At 51.5% G+C, this 26,499-nt stretch overlaps 1 protein-coding gene across 8 annotated transcripts in view; it reads right to left on the reverse strand.

Annotated features, from left to right (window-relative positions):
• Positions 1-913: 913 nt before the first annotated feature.
• The window catches only part of LOC137154698 (bifunctional epoxide hydrolase 2-like), a 32,976-nt gene continuing 7,390 nt past the window's right edge, over positions 914-26,499 (reverse strand). The window contains exons 4-11 of one of the 8 annotated variants that reach the window (XM_067550452.1): positions 25,361-25,551; positions 24,936-25,058; positions 21,487-21,561; positions 20,885-20,980; positions 16,375-16,453; positions 12,851-12,885; positions 12,012-12,038; positions 914-1,152 (exon numbers count right to left, since the gene is read on the reverse strand). In XM_067550452.1, coding sequence (XP_067406553.1) covers positions 1,090-1,152; positions 12,012-12,038; positions 12,851-12,885; positions 16,375-16,453; positions 20,885-20,980; positions 21,487-21,561; positions 24,936-25,058; positions 25,361-25,551 — 689 coding nt within the window. In that variant the 3' untranslated portion in view covers positions 914-1,089. The other 7 variants (XM_067550450.1, XM_067550455.1, XM_067550457.1 and 4 more) reach the window with 7 other exon arrangements.

A 26,499-nucleotide genomic window follows, 5' to 3' on the forward strand; every position in this document is an offset into this window, starting at 1 on the left:
CTGCTGGTGTGGGTCTGGGAAACTGCACACTGCTGCTGACGCTGTTTTGTGGATAACACGGGCCGACGAGAGGCTTCAGTTTCCAGGCAAGTCGCCATATCGGCCACAAGTTCCGTCTAGCCCAGAATCCTCCTCCTGACACGGCCAGCGCCAGATGCTTCCGAGGAAAGGAACAGAACAGGGCAAATATCGAATGACCCATCCTGTCATCCAGTCCCAGCTTCGGGCAGTCGGAAGCTTAGGGGCACCGGCAGGTTGGGGTTGCGTCCCTCATCATCTTGGCTAACAGCCATCGATGGACCTACTTTCCATGAACTTCTCATGCTTTTCTGAACTCAGTTATATTTTGGCCTTCACAAAATCCCTGGCAATGAGTTCCACAGGTTAACTGTGTTCTGCAGAGACGCACTTCCCTATGTTTGTTTTAATCCTGCTGCCTATTAATTTCACGGGGTGACTCCTGGTTCTTGTGTTATGTGAAGGGGTAAATAACACTTCCCTATTCACTTTCTCCACACCAGTCATGATTTTATAGCCCTCCATCATATTTCCCCCTCCCCTCTTGTTGTCTCTTTTCCAAGCCAAACAGTTCCAGTGTATTTTCACTCTCTCATTGTATGGAAGCTGTTCCACACCCAGGCAATTTTTCTCCCCTTTCTCCACCCCTTTTCAAATGCTAATAGACCTTTTTCGAGTGGCATTTACTTAAAGCTTAAGGGTCCTTCCTGCTTCATTCAGCAAACTCCCCACCCACCCGCCCTCCTCTTGCCAGGAGTGCAAGACATGGGCTGGAACTGTGGAATCCCTGCACTGAAGTGCTGGCTTTCATGACTGGGCTATTAAACCATCTGGTGCAGTGCTTCTCCGAGGGCACTGCACCGTGTCTCTCTAGCACCAGCCTCATTTATACGGACAGCTTTCCACAGCTCTACCCCAGGGAAGATTTATGTCTGGGGAGAACATTAGGCAGGGCCACATCGGAGTTAAATCCAGCTCACCCACCATGCGCACGGAGCTGCAGGGAGATTTATTCCACCTCTTCACAACAATCTGATTGTGCCAAATACAGCAAAATGGATTGACCTGTTCTCAGGTTTGGGGAGCAGTCACTGGGGAACAGCGCAATAAACCAGCAACTGCACACAGGGTGTCCTATAAATCAGAAGCAGACATTGATGTGCCGGGACCTGCACTTTCAAAATCAAACCCACATCAGTTCTGCTCTCGCTGCGCCTTCATGAGCGGATGACTCGGCGCAAGTCCAGGGCCGGGGTTTACTTTCGCTGCCTGTTTTTGTCAAAGCAGCGATTCCACATTGATAGACGGTTGGATCTTGGGGGCGGTGGGGGTGTAATGAAGGGGAAAAGGAGGGTGAAGTGCAAAGTCACTTGCTTGGAATCGGGAGATGCAGACTCAGTTCCTGGCTGTAGCCAGAGCTCTCCCCATTCCTCTACTATCCCCCAACCCTGCTGGGAGGCAGAGAAGTGTTGTTAACCCCATTCAACAGAGACTAAATGATCGGCCTAAGGTCAGACAGGGAGTCTGGGGCAAAGCAAGGATCTGTACGCAGACCTCCGGAGTCCCAGGCCCGCACCCTAACTGCTGGGCCATATTTCATCCCCTATAAACCCGTCATTTTCAGGAGTAGTCAATTCCACTTGTAAATTGAAGGGGCCTGTAAAGGGGAGGAGCCGAAAGTGAAACACTGCATTTGCAAAAAAAATGCATCAACACCAGCTGCAAAATGTGAAGTTAGCACCACTGATAAGACCCAGATGGAGAGGGGTCACCCTTCGCGAGCCCCCTGCAGGAGCCTGCTTCAATCTCAGCTGGAGTAGCAGGGAGCAGGCCCACACACCTAGGACTAGCCAATGTGGCCCCCAGGTTACTCCTGGGGGAATTCTGCCCCCCTGCCACTGCACAGAATTCATGCGCCCCTGCAGATTTTTTGTTTTCCTCCGCAGAAAATACATTCTGCTGCAGTTATGCCTTTCGCCCATGAGGGGCTGCTGTGGTGCCAGAACAGAGGGCAGCCGGCCCGTGGGCCATAGCAGGCTCCAGCCAATAGGGAGGATTCCTCATAACGCCCTGCCTGTGAGAGCAGGGGAGGAGGCACGGGCTATGGGGGGCAGGGGACAGGCCGTAGGACACACTGGGCTGCTGGGATCTCACATAGACTGGGGATCAGAAGGCTAGTGGGGGGGTGCAGACTGGGGTGGGAGCTGAATGGGAATGGGGGGTGCAGGCCACATGGGGACGCGGCCGATGTGCATGACTGAAGGGGCGAGGCCAGGGGTCTGTCAGGGTCTGCCTATTTCCTGGATCATTTTTCTCCTGTCTTGTTACAGACATACCTGCTGACAGGTGTTTTGAAATAAAATTACCCAAAGGATTGAAACTGGTGTGATTACGTGTTATTTTGACAGATAAACCATGCAGAATTTGCAGCAATGCAGACAATATCGTGGGGAGAATTTGTAATTTTCTGGTGCAGAATTCCCCCAGAAGTAACCAGGCGCACTGGGGACATTGCAGATTGTTAAATCCGTCCTAGCGCCTGGTTACCAGCTGCTGAAAAGCAACAACAATCCTGCAACACCAACACACCTGCGTGCATTGCCTCGCTATCACACGCTACCCTCCAACAACAACCCAACAGCGCGTGCAGCCCGATGCTAACGTACAACCCCACAACCAAGTGTGAGTGCCCACCACCCGCCTGGGTACACACAGCAAAAAAACATCCCAGTTACGGCGCCAGATTGCAGCACCCACCTCTGGGGGGCTAGAAAAATGCCATTGTAACCGCTGCTAATGCCTTGCTCAAGTCAAATGAATTGAATGAGGGCGCGTTCTAGGCTGCAACAAACCTGGTATTCCCGCCAGCATTTGAATAATGAAGTGACATGAACAATGTCCTTGGACGGAGACCAGCTTCCTCTGAAACCAGCCTGGCATTGGCTGGGGCTGTGAAATCAACAGCTGAGCAGTTATTACGGAGCCGTGTGGACTGCAGTGTGAAAGGGCCGTTCTAAGCATCCACTAACCACCCCCAGCCTTTGAGCAGGAGAGGCACAATGGCAGACACAGAGCATCTCGCTACCGTCCCCTGGAGGAGGATTTAGAAATGCACGCCTGGGAACACGACCCAGCCTTCTGAGAGATCCCGCACTACACTGGACAGGCTTCATTCTCCAGGGCCCTGCTCCACGCCCAGATAAAGCGGGAGGAGAACTTCGTGCCGGCGCTAATGACAACGCAATGCAGGCTCACAGCTCAGCAGTTCTAGCTCAGGGTTCCAGCGTTAGGCAACTCGCCCATCTCTGCCTGGAGTCCGTTTGTCCGAGGAACACGCTGTCTGCAAACCTGGTACCAAAGTTAACATCCCCCTTCCCCCCCCTTCTGTAACGCGCCAGCCAAGGGCAGCCACCCACCACTAGGCTGCCTCATGCTGAGAATCCAATCAACCCTGCAGAGAGCGGCAGGGCCTGCCACAATGGGCCGGTCAGGTTTCGGAAGGGGAGGCTGGCTCCACGTGACATGTCACTTTTAAAAGCCTTTCATGACGGTTTACACACAGCCACCCCAAAAGGAAACCTTAATTGGATTTCTCACAGACTGCGGTAGTGTCAGAGAAGGGCAGAAATGGAGGCTCTGACTGATCAGCCCAGGAACCCGCGTGCCACCATTTAATCTCCGCATCAATTATGTGACAAACTCAATTTCTCCATCTCATCTTCCTAATTATTTTTCTTTCACCCTCTCCATCTTTACTGACGCGGCCAAATGCATTAAGTGGATCATCACAGACACTAACAAAGCTGGAGCCAAATTTCCAGGCTTATAGGAACTGAAGGTCATCCTAGGTGGAAAAAGTTTACCCTTAAGTCACAGATTTGACCCACAGATTTAATGTTGAGAGACTATTCAAGGTTTGGGGCTTAGTTAGGTCTCCACCTTTCTCCTACGAGCAGTGGGATTTGAGGTAGCTCCAATCTCCTAGAGGTAAGGAGTCCCTCGGAGCAGGGAGCCGGCCGCCAGGCAAGCCTTGTCCCAGATCTTATCAGTGGGAGCGGGTCCCTCTAGCAGTCCTAGAAGGTGCTACTGTTATGGAAGGTCTTAATCAGAGAGAGGTGGTCCCTGGGGACGCTGCATGGAACCCCCAGAGAGCCATAAAGCTCAGACCATGACACCGGGGGCTTTCCTGGTGCAAGATTTCATGGGGGAGAAGCCAACAGTGTGACTGGGGCGCAGGGGAGATGAGTGCCCCTCCCCTGCAGCAGGCAGACTGCCACATCCTGGACCCGTGGAAGCTTTCTGGCAGAGCTTGCTTTCCCAGGTACAACACTGCAGTGAGCCAACCTGCAGGTCACTCACTAACCCCCTAACACCTTGGGGAGGCGTCCTCAGTGGGGGGAATCCAAGGCAGAGCGGGCGAGCGTCGCATCAGGGGAGAGTGACACTTGAGCTGGACGTTGAGCTCAAGCTGCCCATCTCGTGCTCACACCACACGTCCTCGGCAGTGCTGGCCCGCAGGTTACACGGCGGATGAAGTGACGCAGGAGCACAACTTGCAGCCCGGTGCGTGCAGTGGGGGTGGAAGATAACACAGCTCCATAGCAAGCCTGCATCCCCCACCTTCCTCAGAGAGCAACAGGCCTGTGCCCACGGCACTTGGAATCCCGCCTGCAGTGCAGGGAAGCGGAGAAGCCGAAAGGAGTCAAACGAATTGAGCTCAGCAAAGAGCCTCTGACGCTACCAGCAGCTGGAGGGGGTTAAATTAAGACGGGAAATTGAGAGGTGAATAGATCTTGCCTGGGCATGGGGGTACCCACTGGAGGGGCCGGGCAACTCACAGATTTGAGAGGGGTAAACATTCAGATGGGGAAGCAACCGTTGGTAGGTGGGGGACACATCCCTCCATCGTACCACCTGGAAAGAGATGCTAGCAACGAGGGTGGTATAAAACAGGATTACGCGCGGCAGAGACATGTAACACCACGGACCTTTTAGCCCAAACAGGTCAATTTCCTGCCACGGCCCCCCCCAAAGATGGAGGTCTACTAAACTACGTAAGTGTCTTTAAAGGCAAGTCACAGGGCTTCTGTCACTTAGGACAGGTCAGAGAGGCAGCGTGGTCTAGTGGATAGGACACAAGTGACCTAGGTTCTATTGCCAGCTCTCTGTCACTGAGCAGCCGTGAAATCTTGGGCAACTCAATTCACCTCCATGTACCTCAGTCTCCCTTTCTCCACATCTTGTATTGTAAGCTCTTTAGAACAGGGGCTAGCTATGTAATTGCACAGCACCCAACACGAGAGGCCCCAGATGAGATCTAGGTGCTAAGTACGCAGATGGAAAAGACCCTAGAAGTTATACTACAGAGAACAATCCTGCATTGGTGGGGGAGATGGACCCAGTCGGTCTGCTCCATTTCTAGAATCGTGTCCCCCCCCCCCCCACACACAGCTCAAGTCTGTGCTTTCACAAGCAGTCACTCAAAACCTAGTTTAAAAAATCCAAGCACCAGCACTGTGCTGAAGAGACTCGCAATGCGCTACTAATTTAATCCACTAAGTGCATTTCCAACCACTGCTGATGTGGCAGAGAATTTCCAGGCCTGGCTGCTGGAATCAGCGCGTCAGACTGCAGGAGCTAAGCACACCCAGAGCATCCCATCACTCAGACGCGTTAAGAGGAAGAACAGATTTTCCTTTTTGTGGAGGAGAGAACAAACAAGCGAATAAATACTTGATGTTTCAAAAAGCGAACGTTACAGAATAAACTTCGCTTGAGCATCAGGTATTAATTAATTGCTGTAAGTATCTAGGGCCTCCGCAGGGCGGTGGATTGATAGAGCTACTGCAAACATTTCTTAATTACTTATCTCCCGGGATCAGCAGCACAGCTCTCAAACGCCAGCCCCACACAGTTCTGGCTGAGCAGCAGATGGTGCAGAGAGCATTTCATCTGCAGGTGAATCAAGTGAAACACTGAGCATCCCCCTCCACAAATGGGGCAGCTGCCCAGATGTAACAGCTAGCACTTGTATAGCGCATCCATGTTTAATCACATTTCAGACGCTCGGCGCTGCCATCTGGGTGGTGACAAAGGGGTGGCCGAGAAAGGCCGTTAGAGTGGGGAACGGGCATGAAAAATAATGGCAGAACAATTAAAAGTAAGGAGAACGGAGAGGATGTTCTGAACAGGTCAGCACATCGAGTGCTGTCAGGCACTACAGAGCATTTGTCTGGAGAGGGGATGGAGTCTCAGGAGATTCCAGATGGGATGTGGAGCCTTTCATCTTTAGGTTGACATTTCCCAGTCTGGCTGGGTTGGTAGTTAACTCACGGGATCTCCCTTTGCACTGCAGTGGCAGAGAGGATAAAGGACCCCGGGCTCTCAGAGCACGTAAACCGAACGGAGTGAGGCTGGGAAGGATCGTCTGGTGGCACAGGAGCCAGGAATGCTCCCCCAGAAGGATTCCAAGGAGGAACTTCACAAGCCACCCAAGAGATCACTTTGCCCATGCCCTAAATGCAGCCACCTCTGGGGTAAAACAGGGCAGTCACTTAACAGCAAACATCAAGGCTGCAATTATAGAACAAAGCCATAAAGACCCTCGTTAACCCTACGAGGGGACGTTTTAGGGTTGGCAGAATGCAACAGTAGGCACAAAACAATGGCTTTTCAGCCAAAGCCCAGCTCTTGCATAGCTCACCCTGGGCCCCTGAATAGCCCCAAGACCCAGGGCTACAATTTGATGTCCTGTCAAAAAGACAGCACCTCCACAGTAAAGTGCCCCGTAGCACCAAGCTGGGGCACTGCTTCCAGAACAAGTAAAGGACAGAGTGATAAACAAACACCACTTCCTGCAGCACAGGGGGGTTCTCCAGAATTGCCCGTCCAAGCTTAGCAGAAAGTCCTTCCTAGGCAGAGCTGAACATGGAACCTTTCTGCCACTGGAAGCCTGCTTACTCAGCAGAGTCCAGAGCACACAGAGGAGGAGGAGGCGGTGGCTGTAGCAGAGTGAGAGACCTTTGATTCCCCTAAAGACGCAGCTGCATTTCCCAGCCCTTTACAAGGCGATCCAGGCATTGTTTAAGAAGGTTCCCAATCAGCCAGCTGGTATTTAAGCTGCAATTGAAGTTCCCCTTCACGCAGCAAAGCGAAAGAGTCATTGAGTTCCCTGGCAGAGCCTGCAGACAGCGAAGGGGGTTTAATCCTGTCCCCGCTGCTTCACCTCAGACTCCCTTTCAGCAGCCAATGTTTCCTGGGAGGCAGAGCTGGCAGCCTACATGGGGCTGCGTGAGGAATGCATTCGAGCAGACAGCCAGCAGAGTTGGCCAACTGTTCGCCACTCTCCTTTGGCCCATTGTGAAATCCCAGACCGCTAATTCCTTCAGCACCAATGCCCACAGAGGACGCTGGCGATTAGCAATGATGAGCAGCTGTCAGGCTGTCTCTGCACACAGTATGGTACATAAGTGCAGCCAGACGTGGAGAGAGGAAGGGGACTGGAGTGAAGCCTCAGCCAGTGGAAGCAGCAGAGCCAATAGGGCACGTTCCCACCAGGGCTACAGGGGTCCATCTACACGACCCAGGGGCTTTTCGGTGTAGGGCGGAGCCCCACGCAGCGCAGTACTCCAGAACAAGGGTGTGTATCCGTGTCGGAGGTAAGGCTGCTTCCCTCCCATGCCTTCTCCAGAGCGGCTGCACGGGGGGGATACAGCTAAAGCCGAACTCGACCAGGAAGGGAGATGCAAAATGCCCAAGTTATTGATACCACCTTCCATCTCCTAGGTGGCTACTTACAGAACTGCTGCTGAGATTTGCGATTGGTGAGGCAAGCCCAGGGCAGTGTAAGCATAATCACAACATTACTAAGGCATGAGAAGTGGAACAGAACAACCCACGTTACAAGTTCACGCATCTGATGGGGAACACATGCGATGAAGACGGGAGAGGAAGCCCCTCTTTCTCTGGGTTTGGGGTTAAGGTTTCCACCGGCCACCCATCCCATGGGCTGGGCGTACGCCTCTTTTACACCCCTTTCCCTTTCACCCACATGTCTGGGGCCAAATCTGGTTAAGTCTCAGCCCCCTGCCCACATCTGCTATACCAATATCAGGGTTCTGGCTGCCTCAGTAGCCACGCTGAGTCAGTGCATTTCACAGTGGTTTCAACACGTCGATGCAGTTCCAAATGCACCCAGACAGTACCTGAGAAATGCTCTTCAGCCCAGACCATTATTGCAGTTACTAGCTTTAATCACAAGATACATGTTGCTAAATCTAACTCTGCTTCAATCGCTCATGCAAACTCTTGATGCCCTACACTAACTGCTAGGCACCAAGCGTGCTGGCCAGCCTGTTTAAGACAACCCTCCACTTTGCACACGCCTACTGACATTACAGCTGTAATTCGTGAGTTCTTAAACATCTCAACATTCCCTAAAAGGCCAGGCCTGAGCCCAGATTATAAATTATCTCAGCTTAGGTCGGGTCATACTTTGAAGATCAGATCAATGTACACGCCTTCCGCAACTCACACTACTCCTTGTTTCATGATGGCCATAACTAAGGACCCGATCTTGAGAGGTGGGAACCACCCCTCGCTCACAATGAGTGCCAACACGAGTAGCGGGTGCTCTGACCTGACAGGATCAAACCCACCGTGGACAGGAAGAGAGGACTCTTCCAATGCCTCAAAATGAAAAAACAGAGCTGTTCCCAAAAGGCACCGGGGCTTTCAAACACACACATGGCCAACAAGCCTCCTAATGCAATGAAGTGTTAAAAATGCTCATGTCCATCCACGTCTGGCGTGTGTCACGTACCCCAGTGCTGGAGATTTCTCCCCTAGTGGTATCTGTAGGGCCAGCTCTAGCGCCCCCCGGGGCCGCTGTTATAGGGGGCATCATTGCCCCTTCCAGTTCCTTCTTGCCAACCACTCCGGCAGAGGGGTGGGAGGGCGGGTCATGGAATGGACAGGACTGACATTACGGAGAAGAACAATGACGACCGTCACTACCCGTTCTCTCTTCAAGGGCTTGCTCACGTCCATTCCATGTCAGGCAACTCAAGCAGTGCCTCTGGCAGTGGGCTTGGAGTTTATGATGTTTTCAGGACATAGTTGGGGAGAAAACACCCAACAGATACTGACATTTGCCTGTCTCACTCCTTCCCCCCTCCATCTCTTCCCCAGTCCCCGCTGTTCATCTCATTTAAAGGAGCAGGGATTGATTCCACGCTTTCAAGGGGATGGAAGCCGCTAACGGCTGTCCTAATGAGATTGTCAAGGCAGATGTGTGGCCCCAGCAGTGCAAGGAGGGTCTATTATTTAACACAGGTGATGACAAGCTGCTGACCTTGTAATTTGCCACTTTTCTGCACGCCCGCCATGTGTCAAAAGGAAAAGCGTTCTCTTCATCACCACCACAGGCTAGTGAGATAGGATTTGCACGTCAGTGAATGCAGATGAACCAACCAATTGGCTAAAGACATAGGATTTGCAGGACTGAATCAGATCGGGGCCCATCTAAGGAGTCTCCTGTCTCAGCGTTCAGTAACAAATACTTCAGAAAAATGGGCAAGAACTGCAGGGGTACAACCTATCCTTCCTCCTAACTCACGCCAACAAGCAGGTGGCGAATGTACCGAGGCATGACGGTTTAGATCCCTTCTTTGATCCTGCCTACTGGTCACATGATCCGCAATGATTATTGACTTTTCGTAAAACTGGTGGTACTCTGTTCTTGGCCTCAATAGACACCTAGTTACAGAGAAGTCTGCAGGTTAATTATGTAAAAAGGCATTTCTTTTCATCAACTTTACATCTTTGCCTTTTCAGTTTCTTTCGCTGACCCTTCTTTCCTATGGAGGGAAGGAAAAATAGGAGCACCCAGTTCATTAGCTCTACACCATTCATTGTTGTGTTACCAGTTTTGTTAGCTGTTTTATTACGGTTGACAAGAACCTGAACATCAGTCAGCAGTGTGCCCTGGTTGCCAAGAAGGCTAGCAGCATATTGGGCTGCATTAGTAGGAGCATTGCCAGCAGATCTCGGGAAGTGATTATTCCCCTCTATTCGGCATTAGTGAGGCCAAATTTGGAGTATTGTGTCTAGTTTTGGGCCCCCACTGCAGGAAGGATGTGGACAAGTTGGAGAGAGTCCAGCAGAGGGCAACAAAAATGATAAGGGGGCTGGAACACATGACTTATGAGGAGAGGCTGAGGGAACTGGGCTTGTTTAGTCTGCAGAAGAGACGAATGAGGGGGGATTTGAGAGCAGCCTTTAACTACCTGAAGGGGGTTCCAGGGAGGATGGAGCTAGGCTGTTCTCAGTGGTGGCAGATGACAGAACAAGGAGCAACGGTCTCAAGTTGCAGGGGGGGAGGTCTGGGTTGGATATTAGGGAAAATCTTTCCCTAGGAGGGTGGTGAAGCACTGGAATGGGTTACCTGGGGAGGTGGTGGAATCTCCATCCTTAGAAGTTTTTAAGGCCTGACTTGACACAGCCTTGGCTGGGATGACTTAGCTGAGGTTGGTCCTGCTTTGAGCAGGGGTTGGATTAGATAGTTCCTGAGGTTCCTTCCAACCCTCATCTTCTATGAACAGCTACCGAGTCCCCCTTTTATTCGATCTCCTCTGTAAACGTATCAATCCAAGTCTTGTCCATTTCTCTCCTTATGGACGTCTTCTCATGCCTTTTCTCATTGGCATCCTCTCTGTAGTGATGCTCTCTATATCCCGTTCCTCTGGAACCAGGACTAACACAATGAACTGCACCAAAACAGTGATGTTGCAAATTGAACACCCCTCTTCCCAGCACTCCACGGGGACCGAACTCCTTTCATTTGCAACCTTCATCCAAAACACCCCAGTGCAGCTCTCTGGACGTGAAAGGCTGGAGCAGCAACCTACTGAAAGCACGTCACTTCTACCCGAACCCAGGGGAGACAAAATGGCTGGTGTTTCCCTACGTTCTCGAAGAGTTTCGTCAAGAAACCTGGATGCCAAATCTCTTCCGGACTGCAACGTGGGCAAGTTCCTGCACGGATGACATGCCCCTTGAAAGACGTAGGGGACGCAGACAGACAGACAGACAGACAGACGCGCACTAGCTCTGCTCAGGCACGCACGCTACACACAGAAGCGTGGCTGGGCAGCAGTGCAGGTGACCTGCCTGAGTACAAACCAATCCGGATGTCCCCGGGTACGTGTCCGACTAGCCCAACCCACCAGCCATGCTACCCACAGCAGAACTGTTGTTTTTCATGCTCTTCCTTGAGCAAAGCTGGCGCGTCTGCCTACTCAGGCTGGGAAGCACCCTCACAGCATAGACACCCCCCCAGTGAGCCCAGGGCCATGTGCCCGTTTGCCACAAGCCTGCAATTCTTCACATGTCCTCCACAAGACAGGGACACCCTTCCCTCCAGAGCTGCACACAGCCACCTCCCCGCTGCCTCAGCCCAGGGACCATCTACTTCTGCAGTGAGTAAAAAACAAAGCCCAAGAAGATGCGGTGAGCCAGCCTAATGCACCGATGATCTGGATTAAACGCTGTAGGACGAGGGAAGAGACGGCAATCACTGACTCCATCTCCTATGCAGATGCAGCAAGATCATCCCCCAACAGAGGATGTAGCAGATATTAAACGAAGACAAGATTTGATCTTCGCCAAGAGACAGACTTAATTACACCATCCACTGCAGCTGCTCAGTGAGTCACCAGTGATCTGCCTTTCGTCTTTCCCCCCCCCCCCCCCGAGTTCAAGGTTACACAAGGTTAAGATTTACAGGCATTCCCAGCTCATTTCTGGCTTTCCCTTGCAACGTCTAATTCCCAGGGTCTGGGGTAGCACTGTCCGAGGAGGAACGAATGGGTTACAAGGAAGATACACGTCTCATAACAACACTTTCCCCTACGGCCCAAACCAACCCCACCATTTGGATTTGTGCATCTCTGTGTACTTGGCAAAGGGAAAATGTAAATCATGGGATTTCTCACCAGTTTGTCCAGGAAAACCACAAGATCCTGTGGGGGGAGAAGAAACAGAACCAATCAGACTTTTCAGCCACGATCACGCCACTTTAAGTGCCAGCAGGTTCCTGAAGCTATTTGCCTTCACTAAGAGGTCCTCAAATCACCTGTTCCCGGGAACCATTATGCCCTCCCAGCCCCAGAAGATCAAGGGCCTGTACTCCAAACCCTCCATTCAAGATTAGACGGGAAGGACGGACGGTCTGGTGAGGGAGGCACTGGGCTGGCATCCCGGGGATTTAGATTCAATGACCAGATCAGCCAAAGACCCTGGGTGACTGTGGGAAGTCACAATGTGCACTGAAGTTCCCCATCTATAAGATGAAGATAATGTTTTGTCTTTTTAGAGCATGAACTCTTTGGAGGCAGGGACTGGCTCACTAGGTCTGTACAGCTCCTAGCACACTGGGGCCCTGATCTTGGCCTCTTGGTGCTAACTCTTCCTCTTGATGAAGATGCAGCAAGGAGATCTCATCCTGGCACAAGGGAGTCTTTCCTTCAGGGATCTGCAACATCACAGGCAGCCTCACAGGTGAAGGAAGAACAAGCTTCACAGTACAATACCGCAGACCACTATCCAGAGAGCTGGATGTATATTGCACTCCTTGTCGGTCTAAATTCAGTCACTCAAGTAGCAGTTCCCAAGTTGGCCACCATCAGCCTGGAACTGACTTTGTTCTCCCATCCCCTCTCGTACTCTCTTCTACTACGCACAGAGATGCACAAGTAACTGGGGCGCTTGGACCAGGGTTCCACCATACACACAGACCTAGGTCACAAACAGAAACCAGGACACCAGCTCCTACCTTGCATATTTCTTCCTGGGAATATTCTTCTATGTCTGCAAACAAAAATTATTTAGGTCACTTAAGCGTCCTTCCACTTAATTTTTTAAGCATTCCAAATCTGCCATGTGACAGAGACAGCATGTACTATAACTTCCCCAGCTGAATTTCAGCCAGGACACCAGCAGCCAGAGCCGCTCAGACACTAAATGATGGACACCGCTATAAGAGACGAGGCAGATGAAAAAGATTGGAAAGTGCTGGGGGGAAAGGTCACAGAGCTTTAATGACAAGTGGGTCAGGCCTAATCTAGACCAACAAGAGCAGAGATCATGTGTGAGGGCACCAGACCCTTCAGAAACTAAAAATCATAGAATTGTAGGACTGGAAGGGACCTCGCATTCTCCTCCTCCTCCTATCAACCTTTTATCTATTTGAAAACGGTTCTCATGTCCTCTCCTCCGTCTTCTCTTCTCCAGACTGAACAAACCCAATTTTTTTTAATCTTCCCTCCTAGGTCGTGTGTTCTAGACCTTTCATCATTGTTATTCGTCTTCTCTGGACTTTCAAGAAAGATGTGGACAAACTGGAGAAACGTGGTGCTCAGAACTGGACACAATTCTCCAGTTGAGGCTTGATCAGCACAGAATAGAGCAGAAGAATGACTTCTCGTGTCTTGCTTACAACACCCCTGCCAATACACCCCAGAAAGTGGTTTGCTTTTTTTCCTCCCCCAACACTGTTGACTCGTATTTAGCTTGTGATCCACTATGACCCCCAGATCCCTTTCCACAGTCTTCCTTCCTGGGCAGTCATTTTCCATTTTGTACGTGTGCAACTGATTGTTCCTGCCTAAGTGGATACTTTGCATTTGTCCTCATTGAATTTCAGCCCATTTACTTCAGACCAGTTCTCCAGTTTGTCCCGATCATTTTGAATTTTAATCCAATCCTCCAAAGCACTTGCAAACCCTCCCAGCTTGGTATCGTCTGCAGACTTTGTAAGTGCACTCTACGCCATTATCTAAATCATGATACCACAGTGCATCCTAGACATCAGGACTGTGCTATAATCCCCAGCCCCTGCTGACTGTGATCCTAGGGAAACCAAGACCTTTGTACCCACCGCAGGAAGGCAATTAATTGCAGCAGTCGTATAGCAGCTGCTCCCCATGCACCAACAGAGGTTGGCTCCCCCACACCCACTCACCATTCAGATTTAAATGCCCTCTCGAAAAAAAAATGCACCGGTTCTGCCCGGCCAGTCCCTAGGCGGGTAGCCCAGATGTGTGGCCTGGTTTAAACACAGAGTGGCAGGACATTATCACAGGAACAAATGAGTATTTTTAACCAGATTAGAAAGGAAAGCGTCAGTTCACCCTCCAGGCTAGCCAATTGCAGGGCCATAAGATCTGAAAATTGGTCAATTTCACAGTTTCAGATGTTTTCATCTGAAATTTTCACAGTGGGATTCTTGGGGTGGGGGGGGGGCGGGGAGTCACAAACCTGTTGCCGGGGGTGACAGGATTGCCACCCCACCTCTGTGCCGCCTTCAGAGCTAAGAAGACGAATCTGACCTCCCCTGTGCTGCTGGGAGCGCCCCAGCACGGCCAGGACTAGCAGCAGGGAGGAGATCAGATTTCACAGGGAAGGGCCAGTTTCATGGTCCGTGATGCGTTTTTCACGGCCCTGACATCGGTAGGACCCTAGTTATTGGGTTCAATGAGGGAACCAAGCAGCTGGGGAGAATCTACAGCTGGAGCAGCAGAGCCGAGAGGGTCGCTGTTGTCCCTTCTGGCCTTAGATCTCCCAGTGTAAGGATAGACGCAGGCTGGGTGTAACTCGATGGGCAGATGCGAGTGGGATGGGAAGCAGGGGCTGCTCGAAGGAAGTGGGCTCGGGGTAGCAGGGGAAGAGGACAGAGGGCACTGGCAGTACCTAGCCAGACAGGCAGCTAGGGAGAGTTCATATGAAAAGGGAACGGAAACGGCCCATACCAATCACCCTCCGGATGACTTGCACACAGTACCTTCCCCCCACGCCCTTCTCTCGTCCGACTGCAAGCGCCTTGGGCTGATGTTCTCCTGTGCTTTGCTGGTTGGAAAGCACCTAGGGCCAGATTTAGGTGCCTGAAGATACCAAGAGGCACCATGTGGGATGTACGAAAGTGCCTAAGTGAGTTAGATGCCTCTCTGCATCTTTGGCCCCCTATTTAGGCACCTAATCTGGCCTCTGGGATATTGTGGGTACCACTGCAATGTTCACAGTGGAACAGTATAACTCAGAGTGCAAAGCTCTGCTGATGAAAGCAGCAGCCCTCGCAATTAGCAACGGCATTTCACAGGGCCTGGCACCACCAGCTCCCTGGTCCTTCCCCTCCCAGCCCCACCTGAGGTCCCCTCTCGGAGTGGCAGACAAATGCCCTGAAGCAAAAAAAGGAGGCGGCGCTGCACAAGAGACAGCTATCCGGCTTGACATGGATATTGCACAAAGCCTCGCCCAAAGCCCCGTTCGAACCAGCAGCCCTGGAGGGATCTGGGGATCCCAGCCAGATTCCCAGCCTCTGTATTGGAGCCAGGCAGGGGCAGACTCAGGCAGGCAGGGTAGGACAGGTGTCAGTAACAATCCCACTCAACCAGCTAGCCACAACACTCAGTGCCCGCTGCCTTGGGGTAGAGGAGCAGCAGCAACAGTGCAGCCCGCACCCATCAGGAACATGGTGACCTTTCCTGGTCACCCGGCATGGACGCCTGCAATAACCCCTAGTCCCCCAGGCTTCCAGGTAACTCAGGGAATCAGCTACAGGTTACAGAGCTCCTAGTTCGCTGGTTCAAATCCAGCCCAGGCTGGCAGCAACTGAGAGTCATTGAGATCTGGCAGCTTTTGGTAATTCACGCAAAGCAGCGTTGTGAGCAGCACTTCTAACCGATGCTCCAGGTCATTTCCCCCTTTGCACCATGTGAACATTGGGAGGCTTGTGTGTATTTACTTTCCCTGCTTCAGGGGGGTTTCAAATCCAAGCCGCTCCTTAGACACACACTGGAAGAAATAGCTTTCCAGCCCAAACTCATCACAGCAGGAGCTGGGGGAGGACAAGCGTGGGTTGGCAGAGATACAGAAACCGAGCGCATTCCAAGACAGTTTTGGCTGCTGTTCCGTTTCTGCCACACAGACGGAGACAGAAGAGACACGTCAGACCATCCAGTTCATCTCCCTGCCAGGGTGCAATTGTTCACTACAGTCCCATAGTCCCAGGAACTTTAGCAAAAGGACGGGACATTCTCTCAAGAATCAGGGCTTTCACCACCTCCCTTGGGAGAGTCCTCCACAGCCTAAATAGTTCTCCTGAATAAAGCGTGAATGCTACCTGATATTCAGCCTAAACTTCTCCCGGCCCATCTTCATCACGGTACTCCTCACTAGGACCCAACACCTTTGCAGACAAACAGACACGCCAGAAGAAGGCTAAACAAGTTCTCTGCCCTCTGTTGTTCATCCCCTTTAGGAGGGCCGGGGGAGGAGGAGAGCAGGGGAAACCCAACTGACCTGGGGGAGCGGTGGAATCTCCATAGCCTTTCATATCCAGAGCAAGGACCCGGAAGCCAGCATCTGCCAAAGCAGGGATCTAGAGCAGAAATAAAAGCAACATGTGACCTTGGGAAACAGACCTGAGTTCTCTGTAGCTCAGTCAACAGCCGGGACATTGACCTACACTTACTTCAACTATCCCATTTTAGTGCCCGTCCTCATAGCTACGACGACACGTCAGTCACAAACGCTAAAACCCCACATGAATTCCACACGCCGGACTAGAAGGGGCATAAGAACTAGAACAGACACTGCTCCAGCAAATTATCGTAGCCAGCCGCACACGGGGCAAGACAATCCAGAACAGCCGAGAGAACCACTGAGGAGTAAAGGAGTCCTTGCAGGGCATGCTGGCATTCAGACACAGGCTGGGGCAAATTCCAGAGACCGAGACCAAAAGAATAAACGCCGTATCAGTGCAGACTCCTCGGGGGTTAGAGGGGGCACGTGAACCTCACGCTAGACATTCAACCAGCAGGAGGGAAAGAAAGCCGGGGAGCAGAGCTCATTCATGCAGTCACCTCTTGGACATGGGTTCAGAGATGTGCTTTAGGTCATAGGCGACTGTCTGGCCTTATTCAGAGAAGCACAGGACTAGAAGAGACCTCAAGAGGTCAGCTCAGCCACTCCCCTGCACACACGGCACGATTAAGTATTATTAGACCAGCCCTGACGGGTGTTTGTCTAACCCGCTCTTAAAAACCTCCGATGATGGAGATTCCACAACCTCCCCAGGCAATGTATTCCAGTGATTCACTGCCCGGACAGTTGGGAAGTTTCTCCTAACGTCCAACCGAAACTACCCTAGCTGCGATTTAAGCCCATTGCTTCTTGTCCTGTCCTCAGAGGTTAAGAGCAATTTACTTCCCTCCTCCTTGTAACAACATTTTATGTACTTGAGAACTGTTCTGTCCCCCCTCAGCCTTCTCTTCTCCAGGCTAAACAGAGCGAGTTTTTTCAATCTTCCCTCCCAGGTCAGGTTTTCTAGACCCTGAATCATTTTTGTTGCTCTTCTCTGGACTTTCTCCAGATCTTCCCTGAAACACGGCACCCAGAACTGGGCACAACTCTCCAGCTGAGTCTAATCCAGTGGTTCTGGCAACAATTTTTTTGGTGGCCTCAGAGTGCAGCCACCTACTCCTGCTGCTGGCTGCACTGACAATGTTTCCGAATACGTTCAGTTAACGTTCAGAAAATCAAAGGAACATGCACGTAGCCATGTCCAGACAAGACGTTCTGGGTTTTGATGCATCAATGGTGTGGATCAGAATATTAGCAAAAGCTGGGGAGCGCTCTGAACGGACAGGCTGCCTCACACGCCCCACGCGCCTTTCCGCTGGGAGAGGTGAGTGGGTGCAGGAAGAACTGCAGCCCTGCCAGGCGGCTGGAGGGAGTTACTGGTTCCTCCCTGCAGGGCAGCCAGTCTGGCTACTTGTGCAGCACCTGCCCTGAGCCACCTGGCAGGAGGCAGGGAGGGGGCTGCTCGGGGGGGGGGGGACGACTGCAGCTTAGGGGGGGGGGGACTGCAGCTTAGGGAGGGGGCTGCTGGGGGTCACTTGCCAGGGTGGGTGCCGGAAAGGCAGGAAGGGGGTGGGAGGCGTGATCCCAGGCACTGGCGGACAGCGCAGGGGGAGGGGAAAGGGTCACTTACCTTGGCACTGCAGTCCGGCGGCAGAAGGTGCTTCTGGGGAGGGGTGTGTGAATGCAAGGACTCTGGAGGCAGTCGAGCAGCTGGCAGATGGAGGGAGGAAAGCAGGGTGGGTGCCGGAAAGGCAGGGAGGGAAGGGGTGGGTGGTGGATACTTTGACCCCAGGCACTGGTGGATAGCGCATCTTCAAAAAAGGGGGAGGATCCAGGGGAGAGGGTCACTTACCTTGGCACTGCAGCCCAGCAGCAGAAGGTGCTTCTGGGAGCCAAGGGCCAGGGGTTATTCACCCTGGGGGGGCTGCTCCCAACAAGTCCTGGCTTGTGGTCAGGTGAAACCTGGCAGGGCCGGGGCAATCCTTCCCCCTCCCTCCCTCCCCAGCTGCTCGTGGCCACATTCGAGAACCGTTGGTCTGATCGGCACGGACTAGAGCGGAAGAATGACTTCTAGTGTCTTGCTCACATTGCTCCTGCTAACGTATCCCACAACCATGTTCGCTTTTTTTGCAGCTGTGTGACACCATCGACTCCTGTTTAGCTTGATCCCAATCCACAGCACTGCTGCCTGCGCACCCATTGCCACTTGGTACGCGTGCGACTAAGCGGATACTTTGCATTTGTCCCCATTGAATTTCACCCTATTTACCTCAGACCAGTCCTCCAGTTTGTCCAGATCAGTCTGAATTTTAATCCTCTCCTCCAAAGCACTGGCAACCCCTCCCAGCTGGGTATCATCTGCAACCTTTACAAGTGCGCTCTCTGTGCCATGATCTAAGGGTACGTCTACACTGATGGCAGCAAAGTCGCCGCCGTCAGATCGACCTATCTGGATCGATTAAGGAACTCACCTAATAGTAGCTCCACCTAGGTTGTATTTCCCTAGTTTAAGAGAAGGTCATGTGACAATATTAAAAGCCTAACTGAAGTCAAGACGTACCACATCTACCACTTCCCCCATCCACAAGGCTTGTTCCCCTGTCAAAGCCAGCTGTCAGGTTGGTTTGACGGGATTTGTTCTTGACCAATCCATGCTGTTACTTATCACCTTATCTTCTAGGTGTTTGCATATGGATTGCTTAATTATTTGCTCCCTTATCTTCCCAGGTACCACAGTTCAGCTGACTCGTCTAATTCCCCAGGTTGCCTTGTTCCCCTTTTCACAGATGGGCACGATATTTGCCCTTTTCCAGTTCTCTGGACTCTCTCCCATCTTCAAGGACTTCTCAAAGATAAAGCGCTAAAGGCTCAGATATCTCCTCACTCAGCTCCTTGAGGATTCTAGGATGCATTTCATCAGGCCCTGGTGACCTGAAGACATCTAACTAGTCTCAGTAAATTTTAACTTGTTCTTTCCCTATTTTAGCCTCTGCTCTTACCTCATTTTCACTGGCAATTCGCTACGTTAGACGTCCAATCGCTACTAGACTTTGTGGTGAAAACTGAAACAAAACTCATTTAACGCTTCTGCCATTTCCACATTTTCTGTTACTGTTTCCCCCGCCCCCACTGAGTAATGGGCCTACCCTGTCCTTGGTCTTAATCTTGCTTCCACTATGTTTGCAGGATGTTCTCTTGTTACCCTTCACATCTCTAGCTAGTTGAATCTCGTTTTGTGCCTCAGCCTTTCTGATTCTGTCCCTACACACCTGCGTTGTGTTATTTGTTTATATTCATCCTTCGTGAACGGACTCCTCAGCATTGCACGGGTGGAGGCGTTGCAGATCACAAGTGGGGGAGGGTCACCATGGAGCCAAGCCAGGCAATAGCGGGGGCTGCCGGTCAGGACTGAGATGCTGCAACACGGTGGCCTGGCCCTTCAGGGCTGGAAGCCAACCCTGCTCGGTACCGAGGTCCTGCTGGGTCGGACCAGGTCATTCCTCAGGGGCAGGAGGCGGCTGCAGTGAAGGGAGAAGCAGGAAGTAGATGAGCTCCCGGAGGGAAGATCCCAATACCAGGTGGTTGGAAGCCAGAGCCAGAAACATGAAACCGCTGGCCGTGAGCTGGGGGGGCTCCTACAGGTGCCCCAGCAGAGCTGCCTGCAGGCCCGGGGCTGGGCTAGCAGCAGGGGGAGGCAGGGCAGAGGTGAGGTGCCAAGTGCGACGAGGGAAAGGTGGTACCTGGCGTTACGCCTTCGAGGGCGGCTCCCAGCCCCTCCCAGGAGGTGGGCATGTCAGCCAACACCCGCGGCGGGGTTACAAGACTGTGGCTGAGCAGATCTCATCAGGGCTTCAGCCCACATCCTATGAGCAGGGAATCTCCCAGCCACACACGGCAGATACCAGCTGCCGGAGCATCGCTGGGCCGGGACATCTGCTCACTGCTCTGCGTCTGTGGGGGCAAGGTCTCCACGCCGCAGCACTGACCGAGGGGAGGCCGCGGCTGCCATCGCTGCAGCCCTGGCCTCATCCGTCGTTTCAGCAGAGCAGAAGGGGTTGGGAGAGGAGCAGGAATCAGGGAGGCAACCGGACCGAGGGCAGATGTGGGGGAGGGAAGGGCGGGGGAAGAGGAAGGAAGAAGAGGAGGCAGAAGGAAGGAGCTGTAGGATGAAGATGGAAGAGGGCGATGGAAGACGTACCAGGAACAAGGTGGAGTCAGCGGCGCCATCCACTCCTGGCCATACATTCACACCTGTGTTAAAGCCCCTGCCCCAAACTAAACCCCCCCCCCCCCCACACACACACACACTTATTTCTTCTCACGCAAGTCCACACTGCTACACAACAAACCAACAACCCCAACACACCACCATGCTGCCACACGCTACACAGGGGGAGGGCAGCACCCCGACAACACCCTGCCGGCAGCTGGCCCGGCGTGGCATTACCTGGTACCTCCAGGAGAACCAGGACTCGGGGAAGCCGTGGCAGAGGCACACCACCGGGCCACTCCCCATCTCCACAAAGTACAGCTGGACTCCAGGCTAGAAGGAAGCCAAACGAATAGCACAAGTTTATTTACTGCTGAAAACCCAATACCCCCAGTCCACCCCCCGTGTTACACTCAGCAGTTCCATCCCCACACACCCCCTGTGCTGCGCACCAGCCACAGCCCTGGAACTCAGCCCCGCGGCTCATCGGCCTTCCAGAACGTTAGCCCCGGCTATGAACGCCCCACCTTCCTACAGCCCGGCCTGCTCGGCAGCAAAGACCAGACCCCGTGCTCTCTCTAGTCTTATCTTAAAGGATTTGGCTTCCACCCTGGCCTTCAGGAACAGCCTCCCATGGTCAGAAAACACCCCCCAGCGTCCAGTCTCGACCTGCTTTGCTTGAATTTCAGCCCCTTGCTGTGAAGTACCATCCACTGCTCCTCCTTCCCTTCAGAGACATGGAGAGAGCAGTCACTGGGTACTCGCGGCCCTCACACCCCAGAACCGGGACACGTGGCTATCCAGACAGGTTTCCACACACACGGTTAGTTGCAGCCTACCTTGATGGACACATAGCCACGGTTCACGCTCGCTGGGTCACACGCAGCTGGGCAAATCTCTTCCTGGCTAAGCAGCTGCAGGGTGAATAAAGAAAGTTCTCAGCTCTCCTTGTGGGCCCAGCTCACAACTTTGTCACAGTTTGTTCGCACCAGATTAGAACTTTCTATCGCTCAATCCTCCTCCTAAACCAGACACGTTCTTGGGGAAGCTTCCTTCATTCAAAGTGGTCCTGGCTCGGCCGGCCTCTAGCTGTTTGCCCTCACTGTGAAAAGCCCGTAAGATTTGGCAAGACCGGCAGGAGCTGCGGGGGAGAGAACCTGGACTGGTGAAGCAGAGTCCAGGACTGGGTCAGTAGTACTGAGTGCTGCCACAGCTCAGGAAAGAGGAATAGGCCTGGATGCCCCGTACTCATCCAATGCCATTGCTCGGTTACTCATTACAGACCTGACAGTTCTGCCAGGAAGCAGCTTTCAGACCCAAAACGGTCTTCATCCCTGCTTGGAGAGCACGTAGGCTGAAGCGAGGCACTCAAGTGTGAAGACACTGGGTACCTGGATCCATATTTAGGCAGGTGGGATGGGCTCTTCCAAAAGCACCTTACTTCTTTAGCCGCACAAGTCCCAAAATGGTCAGTGGGGTACGTCTAAATCACTTGGATGCTGCTGAAAGTCTCACCCTTCCCACCTTGTGTCAGGCACCTCCACAGATCTCAGCCACATCATGAGATTACAATTCTTTTAAATTGCAATCACTAATTATTTGTACTATTGTAGAGCCTAGAAACTCTAATTGTGGATCAGCGCCCCTCTGCGCTAGGTGCTGTACGCACACAAACATGCAGACTGTAAACTTTCTGGGACAGTCAAAGCACTGTAAGTGTACTTTCAAATAGCTGGAATGGGCCTAAAAATAAAATGGTCAAAGCACTGTAAGTGTACTTTCAAATAGCTGGAATGGGCCTAAAAATAAAATGGTTTGCAGTGTTGTAGCCATGTGGGTTACAGGATATGAGAGACATGAGGTGGGTGAGGAAATAGCTTTAGTGGAGCAACTTCTGTGGAGAAAGAGACAAGCTTCCAAGCTCAAAAGCTTGCCTTTCACCCGCAAAAGTTGGCCCGATAAAATATATTAATGAGAGAGCCAAGATGGGTGAGGTAAAGGTCAGAGTCACGATGCACTTCTGCAGAGCAAAGTCCAGCAACTGCTAACAGCTTGGTGAACCATTAACCATGGCAGACAATTCTGCCCAGGGTGAGAGAAAGGGTAAAAGCTACAAGGAACCATTTGCAGGGAGATAGGAGAGGAACCACTCAGAACAGAGCCAGCTTCACAAAACAGTCACGAGGAACAAGCATGGGAGATGGCCAGCACGGCTGTGTGTTAACCTATGAGCAAGGGAAGCCTAGAAAGCTGCATTCAGACTCTGCAAATGGGAACATGACTTGACTGGGATTAAATAAACCAATATCAGTCAAACAGTGCGAAGGTGAGAAATGTGGAGTAGAATTACCATCAGCAGCACCTTAACCAAACAGAAGCCTTCTCTTAGTACTGAGCCTCAGGGCATCACACGATTAACCACACTCATTAAAGTCTTACTCTGTTTCCTAGCGGAGAGTTCTTAATCCAGTACAGGGCTTTACCTCCTTATCAGATCCATCTGTGGGACTTGTTAAACGATCTGGCGGATACACTTCATTTCAAATCTTCTGTTTTGCTACCTTGGCTAAATAATTCCAACAGATCAGAGCAGCAGGATTTACCCTGACAAGAGCCAGACTCCTTTCTTCCCAGTGTATTACACTCCCCAGGGTGCTTTGGAACTGAGCAACTTTCTACTCTTGCTCATTCCGCTGTCAGTCCAGAGTAACTCCATCACTGGAACCCAAATTACTCTGGATTGATAGGGGTGTAACTGACAGCACAATCTGGCCCTCTGTCTTCAACAGAGATGGGCAAAATGAGGGCATTTTTAGTTTTCGGCAGCCTCATCTTATCAGGGTTTTGCTTTGCGAAGCCAGGAGAGATCTGGACCCGGGCTGCATTTTACCTGAACTCTTAAAGGACAAGCACATTAAATTTTATCCCAAAAATGCATTTTGAGAGGGATTTTGAGCCAGCTAAAAAACCAGGCCTCGGAATAAAATTACATGTATAGCATCGCTCGGAAAAATGCTGTGGAGTGGAGGGTAAAGAGAGCCACTCTACATAAACTTCTCTCTGCAGGCAAGGCCAGATCAGAAGTCCCTATCTACCATAGATTAGGATATTTCTGCAGCACCCAACTTTGTGGTATCTAAACATGGGTCTGTACTGGGACCAGCACTGTTCAACACATGCATAAACGATCTGAAAAAGGGGTAAACAGTGAGGTGGCAAAATCTGCAGATGATACAAAACTACTCAAAATAGTTAAATCCAAAGCAGACTGCGAAGAGTTACAAAGGGATCTCCCAAAACTGGAGGACTGGGCAATAAAATAGCAGATGACATTCAGTGTTGATATATACAAAGTAATGCACATTGGAGAATTTAATCCCAACTATCCATATAAAAATGATGGGGTCTAAATTGGGTGTTACCACTCAAGGAAGACCTTGGCGTCATTGTGGATAGGTCTCCGAAACCTCCACTCAATGTACAGCGGCAGTCAAAAAAGCTAACAGTGTTGGACTAGTTAGGAAAGGGATAGGTAATAAGGCAGAAAATATCATATTGCCTCTTCATAAATCCCTCGTACACCCACATTTTGAATACGGCATGCAGATCTGATTGTCCCATCCCAGAAAGATATATAGGAATTGGAAAAGGTACAGAAAGGGGCAACAAAAATGATTAGGGGTATGGAAAAGCTTCTATATGAGAAGAGATTAGTAAGACTTGGACTTTTCAGCTTGGAAAAGATACAACTAAGGGGGATATGATAGAGGTCTATAAAATCATGTCTAGTGTGGAGAAAAAATAAATAAGGAAGTGTTATTTACTCCTTCACATAACACAAAAACCAGGGGTCATCAAATGTAATTAATAGTCAGCAGTTTAAAACGAATAAAGGGAAGTATTTCTTCACACACTGCACAGTCAACCTGTGGAACTCCTTGCCAGAGGATGTTGTGAAGGCCAAGACTATAATAAGGTTCAGAAAAGTAGGTAAATTGCTGGAGAATAGGCCCATCAATGGCTATTAGCCAGGATAGGCAGGGATTGCTGTTTGCCAGAGGCTGGGACTTGCCAATGGGATGGATCATTGGATGATTACCTGTTCTGTTCATTCCCTCTGAAGCACCTGGCATTGGCCACTGTCGGAAGAAACAGGATACTGGGCTAGACGGACCATTGGTCTGACCCAACATGGCCGTTCTTATGCTCTCATTGAGCTATGTATTCTGTCTAGAGGGGGAGCAGACGGTAAAGGCACAGATTCACAAGGCATTTAGCCACTAAATACCTGAACTCCACACAGGTCCTGCAGTTCCTTCAAGGCAGTATCCGTGTCCTGGACAAGGATGGTGGCTATTTCCATTTCCCGGGCAGGCTTTAAGTTAGCTCCAACGTCATCCAGAAAAATAACCTGGATTCAGGAAAAAGTCAGAGCCTGGGTCAGTCAAGGGAGAGGAGAGTTTTGGGGAGAACGGGGGAGGGGGATATTGCTGGGATTCCCCAGTGACTTTGGCCAGGAGATTTCAGGTCAGTGTCTAGTGATTTTGGACACCCAACTTGAGAAGCCTGGTTCACAGCGGACAGGAGTGCTCAGCACTTCTTGAAACTCAGGCCCCTTTCCATACGTCTAGTTGGGCACCCCAAAAAAACCCACTGGCGGCTCTTGGCGATCTTTGCCATTCTCCCACAGCTAGAAGTAAATTGTGACTGCACCTCCTGCGGTTTTGCCTGCAGCAGGCCCAGCGCATGCTCGTAAATTCGAGGGTCCGGCTTCTTCAGACCGACGCGGCAAGACTCGACCACCAGATCAAAATGCCTCCTCAGCAGCGTGAGCCTGAGAGCCGTGATGTGCCGCTCAGGTCCATCATCTATCCAGTTATTTGTAAGGACAGCCGTCTTGAACCCTGTAACAGGACAGACGACTCAATGGACCGAGGGCTAGACAGCCTGGGAACGGTTAAGGAGAATTCTTCTCTTTCCACCACCCAGCTGTCTAGCAGTGATTACACATCTATACCTCCACTTCAGGATCTCAAGGAGCTTTACAAAGGGCCCAGCCTGGCCAGGCTCTACTCATGCAAGTTTTCTTTACTCCTGCCTCCTGTCAGGCAGAAGTCAGCAGGACCGCTCAAGTGAGAACTCCCTGTTGAGCAAGGGGTGCACAGTCAAGATCTTTTAACCGCTTCGGACTGGAAGGGACCTCCCGGGCCACCCAGTCATGGAATCCTCTTCATCAGTTCACCAAGCTCCATCTTAAAGCCAGTTCGGTTGTTAGATTAAGAGCACACAGCTTCTGTTAGACAACAGTTCGGGACAGGAAGTGAAGACGAATACCCTGTCCCATTGAGAGGGTTGGTGGCATTTAGGCTGGCAGAATGGAATCTGGCCATCAGTGGAGGTTGCTGTTTCTGGCCCTGGGCTGGAGGAAATTGGCAGGACTTCATTTTGGGAGACTGAACCATCCCACATTGTCATTCTCTAAGGCAGCCACGTCTCTTTAGAAGGTGATGGCTCAGTCGCTCAGGGCTCGGTAGCCTATTCCCAATTGGGGGATTTTTATTCCCAGTAAGTCCAGCTTTCCTAGTATTCATGCAAACCAGGTCTGATCCAAAGCCAACTTAAGTCAGTGCGACTCCTTCCCCTGAAGTCAATAGGCTTTGGGTCAGGCTCCTAGTAAATACAAATTTCCCCCTTCTCTGCACTTGTCATTGTTGAACCTCAGATTTTTTTTTGACCTAATCCTCCAATTTGTCTAGGTCACTTTTCACCAGGATTATTCTCTATTCTAGGTAGGTGACACCCCAAACAAGGGAGGACTGTGCTGACCCGAATGACCAGCTGTTGGCCTGCAG

This window comes from Emydura macquarii, unplaced genomic scaffold (genome assembly GCF_026122565.2).
Source record: "Emydura macquarii macquarii isolate MOO-44397 ecotype Brisbane River unplaced genomic scaffold, CSIRO-AGI_Emac_v2 contig_1288, whole genome shotgun sequence".
In the NCBI taxonomy this organism is placed as follows: Eukaryota; Metazoa; Chordata; order Testudines; family Chelidae; genus Emydura; species Emydura macquarii.